This window comes from Hylobates moloch, unplaced genomic scaffold, assembly GCF_009828535.3.
Source record: "Hylobates moloch isolate HMO894 unplaced genomic scaffold, HMol_V3 SCAFFOLD_1, whole genome shotgun sequence".
In the NCBI taxonomy this organism is placed as follows: Eukaryota; Metazoa; Chordata; class Mammalia; order Primates; family Hylobatidae; genus Hylobates; species Hylobates moloch.
This window is the reverse complement of record NW_026652276.1, coordinates 103,874,634-103,895,691: the sequence shown is the minus strand read 5'-3', so window position 1 is coordinate 103,895,691 and position 21,058 is coordinate 103,874,634. Positions and strand designations below refer to the sequence as shown.

General features: G+C 52.6%; 1 protein-coding gene across 1 annotated transcript; it reads left to right on the top strand.

Moving 5' to 3' along the window:
• Positions 1–11,601: 11,601 nt before the first annotated feature.
• On the top strand, positions 11,602–15,901 carry VPS37D (VPS37D subunit of ESCRT-I). Its single transcript, XM_032756928.2, has 4 exons — positions 11,602–11,884; positions 13,213–13,384; positions 13,814–13,896; positions 14,808–15,901. The coding sequence occupies exons 1-4, from the start codon at positions 11,747–11,749 to the stop codon at positions 15,168–15,170; spliced, it is 756 nt and encodes a 251-aa protein (XP_032612819.1). The 5' UTR covers positions 11,602–11,746; the 3' UTR covers positions 15,171–15,901.
• Positions 15,902–21,058: the final 5,157 nt, after the last annotated feature.

The window sequence follows — 21,058 nt, the reverse complement described above, 5'->3', positions numbered from 1 at the left end:
AATGTAAAAAATTAGTCAGGCATGGTGGTGCGCACCTGTAGTCCCAGCTACTCAGAAGGCTGAGGCGGGAGGATCACTTGAGCCCAGAAGGTTGAGGCTGCAGTGAGCCACGAACACACCACTACACTCCAGCCTGGGGGACAGAGAGAGACCCTGTCTCAAAAATATAAAATAAAATGAAATAAAATAAAATAAAGAAATTGGAACCGTTGTGCTTTGCTCGTGTAAATGTAAAGTGGTACAGCTGCTCTGGAAAGCAGTCTGGCCTTTTCTCAAAAAGCTAAACATAGAGTTATCATATATTCACTCCTCAGTATATACCCAAGAGAAACGAAAACATATGTCACACAAAGATTTATATGCGAATGTTCATAGCATTATGCATAATAGCCCCAAAGTGGAAAAACCCCAATGTTCACCAACTGATGAGTGGGTAAACAACTTATGGTACATTCATTATAATAGAATATTATTCAGCCATAAAAAGCACAACATACATACACAAAATATTATTCAGCCTTAAAAAGGAATGAAGTTGGCCAGGTGCAATGGTTCAGGCCTGTAATCCCAGCACTTTGGGAGGCTGAGGCGGGAGGATCACTTGAGGTCAGGAGTTCGAGACCAGCCTGACCAACATCTTGAAACCCCACCTCTACTAAAAATACAAAAATTAGCTGGGCATGGTGGTGCATGACTGTAATCCCAGCTACTCGGGAGGCTGAGGCAGGAGAATCGCTTGAACCTGGGAGGAGGAGGTTGCAGTGAGCCGAGATCATGCCACTGAACTCCAGCCTGGGTGACAAAACGATACTCTGTCTCAAAATAAATAAATAAATAAAATAAAACAAAATAAAAAATTAGCCAGGGACCCGGCATGATGGTTCATGCCTGTAATCCCAGCACTTTGAGAGGCCGAGGTGGGTGGATCACTTGAGGTCAGGAGTTCAAGACCAGCCTGGCCAACTGGTGAAACCCTGTTTCTACTAAAATTACAAAAAAAAAAAAAAAAACTTGGCCAGGTGTGGTGGCACGTGGCTGTAATCCCAGCTACTTGGAAGGCAGAGGCAGGAGAATCACTTGAACCCGGGAGGAAGAGGTTGCAGTGAGCCAAGATCACACCACTGCATTCCAGCCTGGGCGACAGGGCAAGACTCCATCTTAAAAAAAAAAAAAAAAATTAGCCAGGCATGGTAGCATGTCTGTAGTCCCAGTGACTCGGGAAGCTGAGGCAGGCGGATTGCTTGAGCCCAGGAGTTTGAAGCTGCAGTGAGCTGTGATCGTGCCACTGGACTCCAGTCTGGACGACAGAGTGAGACTCTGTCTCAAAAAAAAAAAAAAAAAAAAAAAAAAGAAAACATTATACTGAATGAAATAATCCAGTCACAGTCACAAAAGAAAAAACACTATATGAGTCCATTTATATATATGGTATCTGGAGTAATCAAATTCATAGAGACAGAAAGTAGAATGGTGCGTGCCAGGGGCTATGGGGAAGAGGAATGAGGAGTGTTTCTTGGGGATGGAGTTTCAGTTTGGGAAGGTGAGGAAAATTCTGGAAGTGGATGATGGTGACGGTTGCACAACAATGTGAATATATTTAATGCTACTGAGCTGTTCATTTAAGTGGTTTAAAGGATAAATTTTATGTTACATATATTTTACCACAATAAAAATATCAAAAGGAATTAGGTACTGATAAATGCTGCACTGTGAATGAATCTTGAAAACATTATGCTGAATAAAAGCAGCCAGTCACTGGCCAGGTGCGGTGGCTAACGCCTATAATCCCAGCACCTTGGGGGGCCGAGGCGGGAGGATCACGGGGTCAGGAGTTCGAGACCAGCCTGGCCAACATGGCGAAACCCTGTCTCTACTAAAAATACAAAAAGTAGCCAAGTGTAGTGGCGGGCGCCTGTAATCCCTGCTACTTGGGAGGCTGAGGCAGGAGAATTGTTTGAACCTGGAAGGTGGAGGTTGCAGTGAGCTGAGATCATGCCATTGTACTCCAGCCTGGGCGACAAGAGCCAGACTGTCTCAAAAAAAAAAAAAAGCCAGCCACGAAAGACCATATATTATGTGATTCTATTTATAGGAAATGTGCAGGATAGGCCAATCTATAGAGAAAGAAAGTAGATTTGTGGTTGCCAGGGCTGGGTGGGCAGGCTTGGGGGCAAATGCAGAGTCACTGTTGAGATCTCTGCTCACTGCAACTTCTGCCTCCCCTCCCGAGTTCAAGCGATTCTCCTGCCTCAGCATCCCGAGTAGCTGGGATTACAGGCACCCACCACCATGCCCAGCTAATTTTTTTTTTTTTTTTTTTTTGAGACGGAGTCTTGCTCTGTCACCCAGGCTGGAGTGCAGCGGCGCAATCTCGGCTCATTGGAAGCTCTGCCTCCCGGGTTTACGTCATTCTCCTGCCTCAGCCTTCTCAGTAGCTGGGACTAAAGGCTCACGCTGCCACGCCTGGCTAATTTTTTTTTTTTGTATTTTTAGTAGAGAGGGGGTTTCACCGTGTTAGCCAGGATGGTCTTGATCTCCTGACCTTGTGATCCGCCCGCCTCGGCCTCCCAAAGTGCTGGGATTACAGGCATCAGCCACTGCGCCTGGCCAATGCCGGCTAATTTTTGTTTTTTTTTTTTTTTTTTTTTTTTTTTTTTTTGAGACGGGGTCTTGCTCTGTCGCCCAGGCTGGAGTGCAGTGGCGCAGTCTCGGCTCACTGCAAGCTCCGCCTCCCGGGTTCACGCCATTCTCCTGCCTCAGCCTCTCCGAGTAGCTGGGACTACAGGCGCCCGCCACTACGCCCGGCTAATTTTTTTGTATTTTTAGTAGAGACGGGGTTTCACCGTGGTCTCGATCTCCTGACCTCGTGATCCGCCCGCCTCGGCCTCCCAAAGTGCTGGGATTACAAGCGTGAGCCACCGCGCCCGGCCTCCTAATTTTTGTATTTTTAGTAGAGATGAGGTTTTACCATGTTGGCCAGGCTGGTCTCGAACTCCTGACCTCAGGTGATCCATTCGTCTTGGCCTCCCAAAGCGCTGAGATTACAGGCGTGAGCCGCCAGGGTACAAGGTTTCTTTTGGGGGAGATGAAAATGTTCTACGATTGATTGTGCCAACAGGGCACTGTGTCTCATGCCTGTAATCCTAGCACTTTGGGAGGCTGAGAGGGGAGGATCGCTTGAGCCCAGGAGTTCGAGATCAGCCTGGCCAACATAGTGAGACCCTATCTCTAAGAAGAAAAAATCAAACCATCAATGCCATTAAAGTTCCCAGAGTCTCCCTGCCAACTCCAAAGCCCTTCTGTCAGACAGCTACACTTCTGAATTTTATGTTTATTGTTTCCAAACTTTCACGCTGTATGCATCCCCAAGCAATATAAAATATAGTTTTGCCTGCTTCTTTTCTTTTCTTTTTTTTGACAGGGTCTCGCTCTGTCACCCAGGCTGGAGTGTAGTGGCAGGATCACAGCTCACTGCAGCCTTGACGTCTTTGGCTCCAGCAATCCTCCTGCCTCAGCCTCCCAAGCGTTGAGATTACAGGTGTGAGCCACTAGACGGGCAGTTTGGCTGGCTTTCTCCTTCCTTCCTTCCTTGCTTCCTTCCTTCCTTCCTTGCTTCCTTCCTTCCTTCCTTGCTTCCTTCCTTCCTTCCTTCCTTGCTTCCTTCCTTCCTTCCTTGCTTCCTTCCTTCCTTGCTTGTTTGCTTCCTTCCTTCCTTGCTTGCTTGCTTCCTTCCTTCCTTCTTTCCTTCCCTCCTTGCCTCCCTCCTTCCTTCCTTTCCTTTCTTTCTCTCTCTCTCTCCACCCCTCCCCTCCCTCCGTCCCTTCCTCCCTCCCTCTCTTTCTCTCTCTTTCTTTCTTAGATGGAGCCTCACATTCTGTCACCCAGGCTGGAGTGCAGTGGCGCAATCTTGGCTCACTGCGACCTCCGCGTACCGGGTTCAAGCGATTCTCCTGCCTCAGCCTCCCGAGTAGGGACTACAGGCACGTGCCACCATGCCTGGCTAATGTTTTGTATTTTTAGTAGAAACGGGGTTTCACCTTGTTGGTCAGGCTGGTCTAGAACTCTTGACCTCGTGATCTGCCCGCCTTGGCCTCCCAAAGTATTGGAATTACAGGCGTGAGCCACCGCGCCTGGCCAATCTTTCCTGTTTCTAAGCTTTATATAAACAGTAGTATACTGAATATATTTTTCTACCGCTTCCCTTTTTCACTCAGTGTTGTTTGAGATTCATTCAAATTCACATGCGTGGCTGTAGTTTTCTCATTTTTGTTGCTGTATATATGAAGTACTTCATTGTATGCAGACACGCTGGTGTCTTTGCCATTCTCCTGTGGTAGGACATTTGGATTGTTTCCAGGTTTTTTTGTTACTACAAATAATACAGGCAGGGCGCGGTGGCTCATGCCTATAATCCCAGCACTTTGGGAGGCTGAGGTGAGCAGATCACCTGAGGTCAGGAGTTGGAGACTAGCCTGACCAACATGGGGAAACCCCGTCTCTACTAAAAATACAAAAATTAGCTAGGCGTAGTGGCACACGCCTGTAATCCCAGCTACTCAGAAGGCTGAGGCACGAGAATCACTTGAACCTGGGAGGCGGAGGTTGCAGTGAGCCAAGATCGTGCCACAACACACTCAGCCTGGGCGACAGAGCAAAACTCTGTCTCAAAAATAAAAAATAAAAAAAAAAAATAATAAAAATTCCTGTCCCTGCCTCCTAGTCCAAGAGGGAAAAATTTTATAGAAGTTTGTATTAATTTCCTATAGCCGGCCGGGCGCGGTGGCTCACACTTGTAATCCCAGCACTTTGGGAGGCCGAGGTGGGCGGATCACGAGGTCAGGAGATCGAGACCACGGTGAAACCCTGTCTCTACTAAAAATACAAAAAAAATTAGCCGGGCGTGGTGGCGGGCGCCTGTAGTCCCAGCTACTCGGAGAGGATGAACCGGAGGGGTTGCATGACCGAGATCCCATACACTGCACCTGGTGATAGGGACTGCAAAATTTTCCTATAGCCACTGCAACAAACTAACACAAAATCAGTGGCTTTGGACAACTCAAATGTATTATCTTACAGTTCTGGATGTCAGGATCCCAAAATGGTTCTCTGTATGGTTGTTTTGAGACAGAGTCTCACTCTGTCACCCAGGCTGGAGTGCAGTGGCGCAATCTCAGCTCACTGCAATCTCCACCTCCCGGGTTCGAGCGATTCTTGTGCCTCAGCCTTTCGAGTAGCTGGGATTATGGGCGGGTGCCATCACACACAGCTAATTTTTGTATTTTTAGTAGAGATGGGGTCTCACCATGTTGGCCAGGCTGGTCTCAAACTCCTAAGCTCAAGCGATCTGCCCGCCTCCACCTCCCAAAGTGCTGGGATTACAAACATGAACCACCGTGCCCTGCCCCAAATGAGCTTTATTGGGCTGAAATCAAGGTGTCCTCCTGGAGTCCCCAGGAGCCGAGTCCATTCCCTTGCCTTTTTCTGCTTCCAGAAGTTGCCTACATCCCTTGGCTTATGGCCTCTGCCTTCATCTTCAAAGCCACAAGTTTCTCTCTGACTCTGACCCTCTGCTTCCACTATCGTATTTCCTTCTCGGATTCTGACCCTCCTTCTTCCCTCTTTTAAGAACCCTTGTGATTACGTTGGGTCCAACTTGGTGATCTAGGATGCTCACTACATCTCAGTAGTCTTTTTTTTTTTTTTTTGAGTCAGGGTCTTGCTTTGTTGCCCAGGCTGGAGTGCAGTGGCACTATCATAGCTCACTGCAGCATCTACCTCCTGAAATCAAGTGATCCTTTCTGCCTCAGCCTCCTGAGTAGCTGGGACTACAGGCATGCACCGCCATACCTGGCTAATTAAAAAAAATTTTTTTTTTTTGTAGAGATGGGGGTCTCACTATACTGTGCAGGCTGGTCTTGTACTCTTGGGCTCAAGTGATCCTTCTGCCTCAGCCTCCCAAAATGCTGGGATTACAGGCATGAGCCACCAAGCCTGGCCCATCTCAAGATTCTTCTTTTTTTGTTGTTGTTTTTGAGACACAGTCTCACTCTGTCACCCAGGCTGGAGTGCAGTGGCGTGATCTCGGCTCACTGCAAGCTCCGCCTCCTGGGTTTATGCCATTCTCCCACCTCAGCCTCCTGAGTAGCTGGGACTACAGGCGCCTACCACCACACCCAGCTAATTTTTTGTATTTTTAGTAGAGACAGGGTTTCATTGTGTTAGCCAGGATGGTCTTGATCTCTTGACCTCGTGATCCACCCGCCTTGGCCTCCCAAAGTGCTGGGATTACAGGCATGAGCCACCACGCCCAGCATTTTTTTTTTTTTTTTAAGAGATGGAGTCATACTCTGTTGCCCAGGCTGGAGTGCAGTGGCGCCATCTCAGCTCACTGAAGCTCTGCCTCCCAGGTTCAAGCAATTCTCCTGCCTCAGCCTCCCACCTATCTCAAAATTCTTTTGTTTTTTTCTTCTCTCTCTCTCTCTCTCTTTTTTTTTTTTTTTTTTGAGACGGAGTTTCGCTTTTGTTGCCCAGGCTGGAGTGCAATGGCATGATCTTGGCTCACTGCAACCTCCGCCTCCCGGGTTCAAGCGATTCTCCTGTCTCAGCCTCCCAAGTAGCATGCGCCACCACGCCCAGGTAATTTTGTATTTTCAGTAGAGACGGGGTTTCTCCATGTTGGTCAGGCTGGTCTCAAACTCCCAACCTCAGGTGATCCACCCGCCTCGGCCTCCCAAAGTGCTGGGATTATAGGTGTGAGTCACCATGCCTGGCCAAGATTCTTAACTCTACTGCATTTGTAGAGTCCCTGTTGCCATGTAAGATAACATATTTACAGGTTCCAGGGTTAGCATGGGGATGTCTTTTGGGACCCGGGGGAATTATTGGATCTACCACAGAGGGAAACAACTGAGTAGGTGTGACACGAGCATCTTTGAATTACCCAGTTGGTTAAAGTGTTCTTCAAAGTGAACTGATTCTGTCTTCCACTAACATTGCATAAGAGTTCCTGGTGCTTCCCTTCCTCACCAACACTTGATGTTATTGGACTTTTTAATTTGTGCCAACCTGACAGCTATGAAATGTCTGAGCTCTGATTTCTATGTGATCAAGATGAGAAGGGTGGCCCATGGTATTGAATGTGAAAAAGCAGGGCCCTAGCAGTAAGAAGCTGGTTGGTAACCTTGACTAGAGGGATGCACTTGAAATGGTAGGAGGGAGTGAAATTAGACTGAGTCACAGAACAAGGGGGAGTGGTAAGAAAATGGACAGAGGAAGTGCAGGGTGTAGAGGGTACTTTCAAAATATTGGATGGGGAGAGAAAGGGAAGTCTAAAGGCAGAAATTACAGGTGAAAGAGAAAGAGAGAGAGACAGACAGACAGACATTGATTACTACTGTAGTGGAATAAGGCTTTTTTTTTTTTTTTTTAAGATGGACTCTTGGTCTGTCTCCCAGGCTGAAGTGCGGTGGCACAATCTTGGCTCACTGCAACCTCCACCTGCTGAGTTCAAGCAATTCTCCTGCCTCAGCCTCTTGAGTAGCTGGGACTACAGGCGTAAGCCACCACGCCCAGCTAATTTTTGTAGTTTTAGTAGAGACAGGGTTTTACCATATTGGCCAAGCTGGTCTTGAACTCCTGACCTCAGGTGATTCGCCCCCCTTCGGCCTCCCAAAGTGCTGAAATAATAGGCGTGAGCCACAGTGCCCCTCCCAAGGCATCTTAAAGGAGTAAAGGAGACAGGTGAAAGTGAGACCCACAGCAAAGGTACCTGGGTTGGCTTTGGAATGAAGAGAGGTTGCCCTTCCTGGAGGCAGTAGGGAAGGAAGGGCTCTGGACACAGGCAAAGAACATGCAGCCAGGCGCGGTGGCTCACGCCTGTAATCCCAACACTTTGGGAGGCCATGGTGTGAGGATCACTTGAGTCCAGGAGTTCAAGACCAGCCTAGACAATATAGCAAGTCCATATTGCTACAAAAAAATATAAAAAATTAGCTGGGCACAGTGGCACAAGCCTGTAGTCCCAGCTACTGGGGAAGCTGAGGTGGGAGGATCCTCTGAGCCCAGGAGTTCGAGGCTACAGTGAGCTATGAACGAGCCACTGCATTTTTGCCTGGACAACACAATGAGACTCTGTCTCAAAAAAAATTAAAAAAAAAAAAAGCAAAGATGTGGAGACAGGAACTGGCAGGAGAGTTATCTGCTGAGGGACAGGAGTGGGCTTGGTTGTCTGCAGAGTATGGGGAAGGTTTACAGGGGGCATTGTTGTGGGGTATTTAGGCTGAACAAAGGGGGATCAGCAAGAAAGAGGGGGCAAGCTGAGGTAGGAACCTCCCATTGGAGCTGACCACTGCCTTTTAGGTTGAAGAAGGCTTGTAACAAAGTGGGAGGGGCCAAGGGAGGGCTGGATAGAGGGAGTATCTAGGAGACCCCTGAACACTTAGTGAACACAATGGGCTCTGAGGAGGCAGAGCAAACCGGGGAGCTCAGAAAGGCTTACCAGAGGAGGTGACATTTGAGCTGGGCTTCAGAGGTGCAATAGTAGTTCTGAAATTGAAGGAGAAAATAATGGAACTAAAGAGAAGTCCACAGGCAAGGTAAGGGCTAAAAGAAATGGTGAAGGGGGCCAGGCATGGTGGCTCACACCTGTAATCCCAACACTTTGGGACACTGAGGCAGGTGGATCACTTGAGGTCAGGAGTTCGAGACCAACCTGGCCATCATGGTGAAAACCCCATCTCTACTAAAAACACACAAAAAAAGGCCACATGCGGTGGCTCACACCGGTAATCCCAGCACTTTGGGAGGCCGAGGTGGGTGGATCACGAGATCAGGAGATCGAGATCATCCTGGCTAACATGGTGAAACCCTGTCTCTACTAAAAATACAAAAAATTAGCGGGGCTTGGGGGTGGGCGCCTGTAGTCCCAGCTACTCGGGAGGCTGAGGCAGGAGAATGGCGTGAACCCGGGAGGCAGAGCTTGTAGTGAGCCGAGATCACGTCACTGCACTCTGGCCTGGGTGACAGAGCGAGACTCTGTCTCAAAAAAAAAAATTACCCAGGCGTGGTGGTGCATGCCTGTGATCCCAGCTACTCCAGAGGCTTAGGCAGGAGAATTGTTTGAACCTGGGCGGCAGAGATTGCAGTGACCTGAGATCACACCACTGACTCCAGCCTGGGCAACAGAGGGAGACTCTGTCTAACAAGAAAGTGAAGGGACTGTGTGAGTCCAGAGGAAAAGGGAATAACCCCCTAGCCTGGGAAGGTGGAGAGGGCTTCCTGGAGATGGTGATATTCCAGATGAGTCTTGAAGGGGAAAGCCAATTTTAGTTGTCGTAAAAATGTAGAAGTGTTTTAACAAAAAGTAGAAGTGTTACTTTTATGGTCTGTCAACAAGCCTGTCCTGCTGCTTCTCCCAGACATTGGCACCATGCCTGCCCACCGTGCTACGGCTGGATGGGGAGAGTCCTTGCTCAGCTCTTCCCGCCCCTATGCCTTGGCTTTTGGATTTCTGTTTGCTTTCATTATTTTCTTTTTTTTGAGACGGAGTCTCGCTCTGTCGCCCAGGCTGGAGTGCAGTGGCGCCATCTCGGCTCACTGCAAACTCTGCCTCCCGGGTTCACGCCATTCTCCTGCCTCAACCTCCCGAGTGGCTGGGACTACCAGCGCCTGCCACCACACCCGGCTATTTTTTTGTATTTTTAGTACAGACAGGGTTTCACCATGTTATCCAGGATGGTCTCGATCTCCTGACCTCGTGATCTGCCCACCTCGGCCTCCCAAAGTGCTGGGATTACAGGCGTGAGCCACCACGCCCGGCTGCTTTCATTATTTTCTCCTTCAACTTCAGAACTCCTATTCAACCTCTGAAACCCAGCTCAAATGCCACCTCCTCTTGTAAGCCTTCCTAATTGCCCTTTGTACTTTTGTAGCAGTGTATTAAGGTGGAACAAGCTCAGTTGGTGTTTTCGTTTTTTGAGACGGGGTCTTGCTCTGTTTCCCAGGCTGGAGTATAGTGGCAAAATCATAGGTCACTGCAGCCTCAACCTCCTGGGCTCAAGTGATCCTCCCACCTCAGCCTTCTGAGGAGCTGGGGCTACAGGCATGAGTCACCACGGCCGGCTACTTTATTTTTTATGTTTTGGCAGAGATGGGGGTCTCACTATGTTGCCCAGGCTGGGTTACTCATTGTCTGACTTAATTTCTGAGTGTCTATTTCCTGAGATGGGGGACAATGGCTAAGCCTATTTGTAAAGACAAGGTACAGGACATATCGGGGATCACATGGGAATCACAAAGCCATCATGGGGTGACACCTGCCATTTCTTTTATAATAGAGTTAGTTGAGTGGGAATGGGACTCTGCCTTAATCTATGAACTCCCTGAAGGCAGGGACAGTGTCCCCACAGGGCCTAGCCCAGTGTTCAGCGCAGAGCGGCATCGTATGCTCTGTGGACACTGTACAAATGAGAAGAAATGGGACTGTAACATTTACCTGTAATGTGACTTTGGGGAGGCGACATCATCTCTTTTTTTTCTTTTTTTTCTTTGTTTGAGACGGAGCACGGAGTCTCACTCTGTCGCCCAGGCTGAAGTGGAGTGGTGTTATCTCGGCTCACTACAACCTCCGCCTCCCAGGTTCAAGCGATTCTCCTGCCTCAGCCACCCGAGTAGCTGGAATTACAGGCGCCCACCACCACATCCGGCTAATTTTTGTTGGTCAGGCTGGTCTCAAACTTCTGCACTCAAATGATCCACCCACCATGGACTCCCAAAGTGCTGGGATTACAGGTATGGGCTACCGTGCCCGGCCTCTGTGATGTTTCTGCATCTCTAAAATAACAAGTGGGTATTGACCTACTACGTGTATTCATTATAACATTGCTAGCCATATCACTATCCCTCAATATTTTAATTTTATTTTTACAGAGATGGGGTCTTGCTGTGTTGCCCAGGCTGGTCTCAAAACTGAGCTCAAGCAATCTCCCACCTCTGCCTCCCGAGTAGCTAGGACTACAGAGTCATGCCACCATGTCCGCATACTTTTTAAAAACATTTTAATACTTTTAAAAATTGTTCTTTTCACTCTTTTGACGATTTTTAAATTTTTTTAAATAGAGACGAGGGTCTTGTTATGTTGCCCAGGCTGGTCTCAAACTCCTGGCCTCAAGCGATCCTCTGTTCTCGGTCTCCCAAATCGCTGGAATTACAGGAGAGAGCCACTGCGCCCGGCCAGCAAGTCAGCGCTCACCATCTCCAACCCCATTTTACAGAAGAGAAAACTGAGGCTTGGGGAGGGCTGCAAGGCAGGAGATCCCGGCGCCCGGCCAAAGTCAGAAAATTGTTGTTGCCATCCGAGGGGAAACTGTGCACGGGCTCTGCAAATTGTAACCGCCCGGGGTGGGAGAGTCCGTGCCTGGGGGCGTGGTGAGCCAGGGCTGGTGCTGGGGAGCAGAGCACGGCGGCTCAGATTCCGGGAGGGGCGGGGATATCAGGCTCCTGGGCGATCCTGGGGTGCGGGAGGCGCGGCCGGGGCGGGGAGGGGTGCGGCCCGCCCCCTCCCTGCCCCACCCCCAGCCCCGGCGCCGCGGCTCCTTTAAGAGGGGGCGGGGCGCCCCCTGGCGGCGGAGCGGCGCGTGCGGCCGGAGCCGGAGCGGATCCCGGAGCCGGAGCGGAGCGGAGCGGAGCCGGGGCGGAGCGGGCCGAGCGGGCCGAGCCAGCAGCCGAGCTGGGGGCGCGGGCGGGCGGCATGTACCGGGCCCGGGCGGCGCGGGCGGGGCCGGAGCCCGGCAGCCCGGGGCGCTTTGGGATCCTCAGCACCGGGCAGCTCCGGGACCTGCTTCAGGATGAGCCCAAGCTGGACCGGATCGTGCGGCTCAGCAGGAAGGTAGCGCGGGGGGCTCGGGCGGGGGGCGCGGGGGACGGGCAGCGGCCTGCGGGACCTGCCGCCCTAGCGAAGGGCCGCGCGGGCCGGGCCGCGGGGCCGCCCGTGGGCGCGAAGCCTGGCACGTACGAGTGGGCCCCGCGGAGCCACCCCCGGGAGAGGGGGCGCTTGGAGCTGGCCTGGGGCGGGTGGGGCGCCGGGGACCCGAGGGGGGCGCCTGTGCACCCCGGGATGGCCGCGAGGCGTGTCCTACAGCGGATGCTCCGGGGAGGTGTGTTCCGGGGGTCTGTGTTGTGGGGGGCCCTGGCTCGCACACCCACGTTCTGTAAGGGCCAGAAAGAGGAGGCGCCTTCCACTGGGAGAACTAGGGGCCTGTTTGACACCTGGAGGGGCCGTTGGGGGTTCACGCATTCTGGGGGCGCAAGAGGGGGCTTTGTGCCTGGCGTTGGGGAGGGGTGCTGGAAGCTGCCGTGTGTATTGCATAGGCCACCGTAAGAGAAAGTTGTATATTTCACGGGAGATAGGCCCGGGCTGGTTGTCTGTGGGGGGCAGAAAGGGAAAGTGTGTGTTGAAAGCAGGCAGGCGAGGAGGGGCTTGTGCATCCCACAGGGGACAGATGGAGGGGAGTGCGTTCTCCAGGGGCAGGGAGGGGAGGCTGGGCCCTGCTAGAGACAAGGAAAAAGCCTTCTCCAAGGCCAGGGGCTGCTGTAAGCCTGGAGCAGGGAGGAAAAGGGGGTGTGTATTCCTTGGGGTGTGAGGATTCCACTGGAGGCAGAGAAGGGGGTGGGAAGGGAAGAGAGGGTGACCCGAGGGGGTGCTGTGAGGGGACGGGGTGCAGACACCCCTCTGGAGAGGATGAGCAGGGGCTGGGAGTGTTTTCGGTGCAAACACCTGAGGAGGAAACAGACAAAGGCCTGGAGTGAGAGGAAAAGGAAGCTGTCCATGCATGGAAAATGGGGCAGAGGAGGGAGGGGCACTCCTCTGGGACCTGAGCAGACATATTAATTGAAAAATTAAAAATTAACTAACATTTGTAGAGGCCTTTATAGTTTTCCTCACTTAAGTCTCACAACAACCCCGTAAGGTGGATGTTTTTAACTCGATTTGTAAAAGAGGAAACTGAGGCCAGAGAGGGAGCTCAGGGCAGAGCCAGGTCTGGTCCCGGCCTGTTGTTGTCCCTTCACCTGTTGGGTTCGCCACCCTGAAGGCTGGTGCCTGACAGGTGCCTTTGGCCTGGCCCGCAGGCACGGTCGCCCAGTAGGGTGGACGGGGCAGTAGGGTGGACAGGGCAGATCCCCTGAGCTGGCCTCTTAGCTCCTCTCTGCCCGCAGTTCCAGGGCCTGCAGCTGGAGCGTGAGGCCTGCCTGGCCTCCAACTACGCGCTGGCCAAGGAGAACCTGGCCCTGCGGCCCCGCCTGGAGATGGGCCGGGCTGCCCTGGCCATCAAATACCAGGAGCTTCGTGAGGTGGCCGAGAACTGCGCAGACAAGCTGCAGCGACTGGGTGAGGGCATGTCTGGGAGAACCGCCTGGGGCTGGTGGGGGCAGTTGGCCATTCGGTGGGTTGGCCTTGGGAAGTGTCAGGCTCTGATGGATGGGAGTTGGGCGGACCTGCTCCTGGCATGCTGGGCAGTAGAGCTGAGGACGTGAGAGGAAGTGGGGAGGGTTGGGTGGGAGAAAGGGGACCCAATACCCAGGGTGCCCCTGAGGTGCTGTGGGGGACAAAGCCTCCCCTGTCTCTTTTGTACTAGGACGAGGGGCAGAAACTTGGTAGGGGCCAGATCCACAAAGTGGTCACATGGGCACGGTACAGATGAGGAAACTGAGGCTCTAGACCAGGGGAAAGGGAAATATAGAGTCACATGGGGTCAGCGGGAGAGTGCAAGCCCGGGGCCCTGGCCTATCTGTCACTCTGTCCCTCTGTGGCCCTCAGAGGAGAGCATGCATCGCTGGAGTCCCCACTGTGCGCTGGGCTGGCTGCAGGCTGAGCTAGAAGAGGCGGAGCAGGAGGCAGAGGTGAGGGGAGGGGTGACCGGGGCTGGGGGCCAGGAGGGAGACCCATTCTCCGCCACCCCCTGGCTCATTCTTACACCTCAGGCTGGGGAGCCCCTCCTCTGGGAAGTCCACCCTGAATGCCTGGCCCATGGGAGAGCCTAGTATTGCTGTCCACCAGCACTGGACAGCCAGCAGGGCTCACTTTCCTACCTGTGAATTTTTTTCCGGCTCCCCTGTGACTGGGCCAGGGCAGCATGGATCTGGGGCTGCAGAGGAGCTGGGGCAGACTTTGTATTGGGTTGGGAGTGCAGCGCTCAGTGAGCTGAAGGTGGTGGGCCCCCAAAGGACATGTTAAGTCTATACTTCACATGTGTCCCTGCCTCTGCTCCTGCCTCATCTCTGATCCAGCAGGTCTGGTGATGGCATCCTTATTTTAGAAGTTAGGGCTGGGCATGGTGGCTCACGCCTGTAATCCCAGCACTTTGGGAGACCGAGGCGGGCAGATCACCTGAGGTCAGGAGTTCGAGACCAGCCTGACCAACATGGTGAAACCCCATCTCTGCCAAAAATACAAAAAAAAATTAGCCTGGCGTGGTGGTGCATGCCTGTCATCTCAGCTACTTGGGACGCTGAGGCAGAAGAATCGCTTGAACCCGGAAGGTGGAGGTTGCAGTGAGCCGAGATCTCGCCACTGCACTCCAGCCTGGGCCACAGTGAGACTGTCTCAGAAAAAAAAAAAAAAAAAAAGTGGGAGGACATTTGTCCGCAGTTCACTCAGCAGGTACTCAGAGGCAGGCCCAGGCTGGAATGCAGGTCCCCTGTCCCCCAGCTGAGGGGCGATCACCATGCGGAGGGCCTCAGGGTGGGAAGGAGGACTAGTCCTCAGTCTGTGGTCGTGCCCCTCCCAAGCCTTCCCTTCCCTCCCGGCCCAGGAGCAGATGGAGCAGCTGCTGCTGGGGGAGCAAAGCCTGGAGGCCTTCCTGCCTGCCTTCCAGCGTGGCCGCGCCCTGGCCCACCTGAGGCGGACGCAGGCGGAGAAGCTGCAGGAGCTGCTGCGGCGTCGGGAGCGCTCTGCCCAGCCGGCGCCCACCTCGGCCGCTGATCCCCCCAAATCCTTCCCGGCTGCAGCTGTCCTGCCTACTGGGGCCGCCCGGGGGCCACCAGCAGTGCCCCGGAGCCTGCCCCCCTTGGACTCCCGCCCAGTGCCCCCACTGAAGGGCTCCCCCGGGTGCCCCCTCGGCCCGGCCCCTCTGCTGAGCCCTCGGCCCTCGCAGCCAGAGCCCCCCCACCGGTAGGATCCAGGGTGCGGCCCCCCAGTTGGGGGGCCTAGACAAACTTGATACGTGGCTCCTCCTCCTCCCCCACTGCCTGGGTGGGGGGAGGGGCAGGCCCCTCCCCCTGGCCTCAGGCAGGCCCTGGCCCTGGAGGCTGAGCTGGGGAGGAGGGTCCCCTGGAAGAGGCCCGAGAGGGGGCTGGGGGTGGGTGGGCAGGGCTTTATGCCTGTGGCGCTGAAGACACCCTGCCTTTTTTGTTTCCGTGCCCTGGGGCCTCTAGGGTGATGGACCAGCCCCATTAAAGAACTTGACTCACCTACAGGGGCCTGGGAAGATGCCTGGGTCCCCCAGGGGCCTTGCCAAGGGGACCTGTCGCACCCCACCACTCCATTGGGCTCACACAACGCCAAGGCTGCCAGGAGTGTTTTACATCATGTCCTGAGCCTACCTTTCCCCCAAATTCTGGGGCCCACAGCCTAGGAGCCAGGTGGTCAGGCCTCGGCTGTGGGGCCAGGGACACCGTGGCCCTGGGGCTACTACGTGTCCACACATGCTCCAGACCCTGGGGCAAGGTAGGCCAGGGGCTTCTGACCTGCGCAGGTGAGAGTGGGCCATCCCCAGGAAAGACCATTCTGTATTTTTCTGTCCCTGTCTCCTTAGAATGGAAGCTTTTTGAGGGCAGGTCCTTGTCTTTGTACGTTCTGTCCCCAGCCCCGCCTCTTAGGGGCCGTCAATAAATGTGATGATGAGGATGATGCTGCTGCCCGACTCCTCTCTGCTGTTGCAGCCTCCACAGCTCACCTCCGGCGCTTCCACATCCTACTTTTGAGATGCTCTCCCCTCCTTTCTGCCCATGCAAAGCCCAGCTGTCCGGGTCCAACACCGCCGCTGCCTCTTCCATGAAGCCTTCTCTGATTACCAACCCGTGAGAGCCTTTCCTAAATCTTAACTTCCTGCCGGGCGCGGTGGCTCACGCTTGTAATCCCAGCACTTTGGGAGGCCGAGGTGGGCGGATCACAAGGTCAGGAGATCGAGACCACGGTGAAACCCCGTCTCTACTAAAAATACAAAAAAATTAGCCGGGCGTGGTGGCGGGCGCCTGTAGTCCCAGCTACTCGGAGAGGCTGAGGCAGGAGAATGGCGTGAACCCAGGAGGCGGAGCTTGCAGTGAGCCGAGACTGCGCCACTGCACTCCAGCCTGGGCGACAGAGCGAGACTCCGTCTCAAAAAAAAAAAAAAAAAAAAAAAAAAAAAAATCTTAACTTCCCAGCACTTCCGGTCAGAAGCACTCACTGCTCCACCTTGGTTCTCCAATTGCCTCACCTGTACGCACCTTCTTTTCCTGGGTTGCCTGTAAGCCCAATCGGGATGGTACCTGGTCTTCTCTGGCCTGCAAATGACGGTCCCCACAGAGTGATGGAGGGCATTTTGCAGGACTGATAGCATCTGTCCTCAGCCAGGGGGAACGCTAGGTGCCAGTTTGGCTGATGATTGTGGGACAAGGAGGTGGGATATACCCTGGGTCAGCTTAGGTCAAGTCCAATGAGATGCAGTTTGGCAGGGAGGCATGGAAGTTCTTGCAAACAGAAGGGGACAGTCACAGTGTTGTGGAAGCCTACAAAGCTAATATGGTCTTGGCTGGGCGCAGTGGCTTACGCTTGTAATCCCAGCACTTTGGGAGGCCGAGGCGGGCGGATCACGAGGTCAGGAGATCGAGACAACGGTGAAACCCTGTCTCTACTAAAAATACACACAAAAAATAAGCCGGGCGTGGTGGCGGGCGCCTGTAGTCCCAGCTACTCAGAGAGGCTGAGGCAGGAGAATGGCGTGAACCCGGGAGGCGGAGCTTGCAGTGAGCCGAGACTGCGCCACTGCACTCCAGCCTGGGCGACAGAGCAAGACTCCGTCTCAAAAAAAAAAAAAAAAAAAAAAAAAAAAAAAAAAGCTAATATGGTCTTGGTCCATGTTAATAAGGACATAACCATCTGGAAAGAGGGAGGTGTTGGGGTAGCTTTACTTTTCACTTAAGTTTTTTACTGGAAGAGGGGCCCCTCCCCTCCCCCACCCCAAATGGCACCTTTGGAGAAATAAGGATGAGAAAGAACAGTCAGTGAGGAACAGTTGAGGGATCTGTTTGAAACGTGTGTTTGTGTGTGATGTTGAGCCTTTGAATCTCTAAAGGGTTGGGTCACCTAGAACCAGAGGTTAAAGCCAAGACCAGTGGGTGGGAACCACAGGTCAAAGCTAAGACCAATTGGTGGAAACCATAAGTGGCCAGATTTTGGCTCCGTTTGAGGCTCTTAAATTAGGGATGAGGCCAGGCGTGGTGGCTCATGCCTGTAATCCCAGCACTTTGGGAGGCCAAGGTGGGTGGGTCACCTGAGGTCAGTAGTTCAAGACCAGCTTGGCCAACATGGCGAAAACTCATCTCTACTAAAAATACAAAAATTAGCCAGGCATGGTGGCAGCTACTCAGGAGGCTGAGGCAAGAGAATTGCTTGAACCCGGGAGACAGAGGTTGCAGTGGGCCGAGATCATGCCACTGCACTCCAGCCTTGGCGACAAAAGTGAAACTCTGTCCCCCAACCCCCAAAAAAAGTTAGGGGTGCTCTGTGAGGTGGGTGGTCCCCATCCCTGATGATGTGGGGGGCAGCAACTGCTTGATGGGCTTTTTAGAGATGTCGGCTGTAGCTAGAGGGATTGGGCTGTGGGAGCTTTACAGCCTCAGGCCTAGACAGTCAGAGTGCCCCCCTAGTACAGGCATAGTTTAAGCACTGAGAGTGCCCACTTCAGAACCTCCATCCCACCTTGGTCTTGGTTCTACTCTCTTCACTGCTGGCACTTCAGCTGCTGGAGGCCAAGGGACACCAGAACCGCTGAGTTTCTGCTGAGATGACCGAAGACTGAGCAGTCTTGGAAGACCTTTCCCCCGTGCTCTCCTTCTCAGCACAGTCTGGGGCAGGCCGGGCCCCTCCTGTCCTGGCTTCCCGTTCCTGGTCCAAGCTTCCAGGGTGCAAAGCAGTCCATTCCCACAAAAAAGTACCTTCGTCCCATTTTTCTGAAAATGCATGGTTCCCTGCTTTTTTTTCTGTTTTGTTGTTTTTTGCTTTTTGGTTTTTTTTTTTTTTTGAGATGAAGTTTTGCTCTTGTTGCCCAGGCTGAAGTGCAATGGAGCGATCTCAGCTCACTGGAACCTCTGCCTCCCAGGTTCAAGCCATTCTCCTGCTCAGACTCCCGAGTGGCTGGGATTACAGGCATGTGTCACCAAGCCCGGCTAATTTTGTATTTTTAGTAGAGATGGGGTTTCTCCATGTTGGTCAGGCTGGTCTCAAACTCCTGACCTCAGGTGATCCACCCGCCTTAGCCTCCCAAAGTGCTGGGATTACAGGCGTGAGCCACCGCACCCGGCCTTTTTTTTTTTTTTTTTTGAGACGGAGCCTCGCTCTGTCGCCCAGGCTGGAGTGCAGTGGCGCGATCTCGGCTCACTACAGGCTCCACTCCCGGGTCCACGCCATTCTCCTGCCTCAACCTCCTGAGTAGCTGGGACTACAGGCGCCTGCCACTATGCCTGGCTAAATTTTTTTTGTATTTTTAGTAGAGACGGGGTTTCACCATGTTAGCCAGGATGGTCTCGATGTCCTGACCTCGTGATCCACCCGCCTCGGCCTCCCAAAGTGCTGGGATCACAGGTGTAAGCCACCGCGCCCGGGCCCCACTTTTTTTTTTTTTTTTTTTGGCTCTCCTTCATGATGGACATGGTGTAGAGTTTGCAACTGAAAAGGAAAAAGGGGCAAAGGTTGGGCAGGTCTGAACCTTTCTCCACTATCATGAATTGGGGAGCAGCCTTTAGAAGGCAGCAGCTACCAGGTTGAGCCTCTCCTCCTCAGGGCAGGTAAGAAGCAGAGAAACTTGAGACATGGACAAGAGAGGGACTAGGAGGAAGTGTTACCATGGGAACCAGATGGGGTCCTTCAGAAGGCCTCCCACACACCTTGTCTTGCACAGAGCTGATTCTGCTTTAGAGGGGCAGGGAGCGAGACCCCTCTGTGTTCAGTTCCAGCCTGAAAATGATCGGAGGCAGGTGAGGATGGACACCACCAGAGTGGAGTGGGCCCAGTTCTGGGTGGGCCATAGAAAGGCTTACAGTTGGATGGTTTGAAAAATCATTAACCCCTTTTGCTTGAAGGTTCATGGAATGTTCTGGAAGGTTCTGGAAGATGCAGCACTCTGGGCCCTTCCTTTTGTCTAAAACCTTCTTGAACTTGCTGCTTCCAGATTCGGGGGGCCCCAGGAATGTTCCTGGCTGTGATCTGAGAGAACAAACTTGAGGGTCTGCATCGGGAGCTCATGAGAAAGGTCCTACCTATTAGATACCATTTTGCTTTTACAAAACAAAACCAAAGAAGCCTCCAAATAAAACTCACCCCTTTTAATAAAAACAGAGCTCCCTCTTCCTCAAGAAAGTCTATTATGTATATACCTCCATGTTTGGGAATCACTAGCTTCTGCATTTTTCTAACCTTCCCCCTCTTGGTTTCAAAATATGAAACATAGTAACATTAAATGTGCTTTTTCTTTTTCCTAACCAATCAAGGCTCACTGAGCTAAGCAGGCTCCAACCAGTGTGGGCTCAAACCTTCACCACTGAATCGTGTAGTCCCTGCAAAGCCATGGCTAAGAGCTTGCCCCTGACCTCCAAGGCTAGAGAATCCAATGGTTTCTAAGAGACCCAGTTGGACTTGCTGCAGGTTTATCCCAGTGTATACGAGGATTTTACACAAAAGACGGAGTGAAGGAACTGGTGTTACTGTACCAAAGGGCCTCTGGTTGTGTCTAAGCTTGTCATTGCTGTAGACCTCTCGAGAGATTCCCCTTGTCCCACAATGAAAATAAGATTTCACTCAACCTCCCTGCATAAAGTGCAGGCTCTTGCAGCAACATACAATATAGGAATTTTGCAAACTCAAATGCCTACAGGGGCCAGGAAGGTGACACAGAGGTGCAAAGCACCCCCTTTCCAGGAAGAAATTCTCCTGCTCATTTTTCTGAAAATGCATGGTACCTTTTTACTTTTTTGCTTTCCCTCTTGATGGACGTGGGGTACAGAAATGTTTTTCTGCTATGGGAAAAACGGTGCAAGTGCGTAGATAAAAGGCCTTTTACACTTCACCCCTGTTGGTGGAAGTGCAGCAAACTGGGGAGCGGTGTCTCATCTAAATGGACGAAAATTTTTTTTGTTGTCTTTTTTTTTTTGAGACAGGGTCTTGGTCTGTCACCTAGGCTGGAGTGCAGTAATGTGATCATAGCTTACTTGAAATCTCAACCTCCCAGGCTCAAGCCATCCTCCCACCTCAGCTTCCCAAGTAGCTGGGACTACAGGTGTGCGCCACCATGCCTGGCTAATTTTTGTATTTTTTGTAGAGATGGGGTTTTGCCATGCTGCCCAGGCTGGTCCCGAACTCCTGGGCTCAAGAGATCCGCCTACCTTGGCCTCCCAAAGTGCTCGATTACAGTCGTGCACTACTGCGCCTGGCCTCAAAGCGGAAATGCTACTGAGCTGCTCTCACACACTAATGCAGGTATGTGAACTGAATGGTGGCAGATTTTCTCTTTTTTTTTTTTTTTGAGACGGAATTTCACTTTTGTTGCCCAGGCTGGAGTGCAATGGCACTATCTCAGCTCTCTGCAACCTCTCCCTCCCGGGTTCAAGTGATTCTCCTGCCTCAGCCTCCTGAGTAGCTGGGATTACAGGCATGCACCACCACATCCGGCTGATTTTTTTGTATTTTTAGCAGAGACGGGGTTTCTCCACGTTGGTCAGGCTAGCCTTGAACTCCCGATCTCAGGTGATCCACCTGCCTCGGTCTCCCAAAGTGCTGGGATTACAGGCGTGAGCCACTGCACCCAGC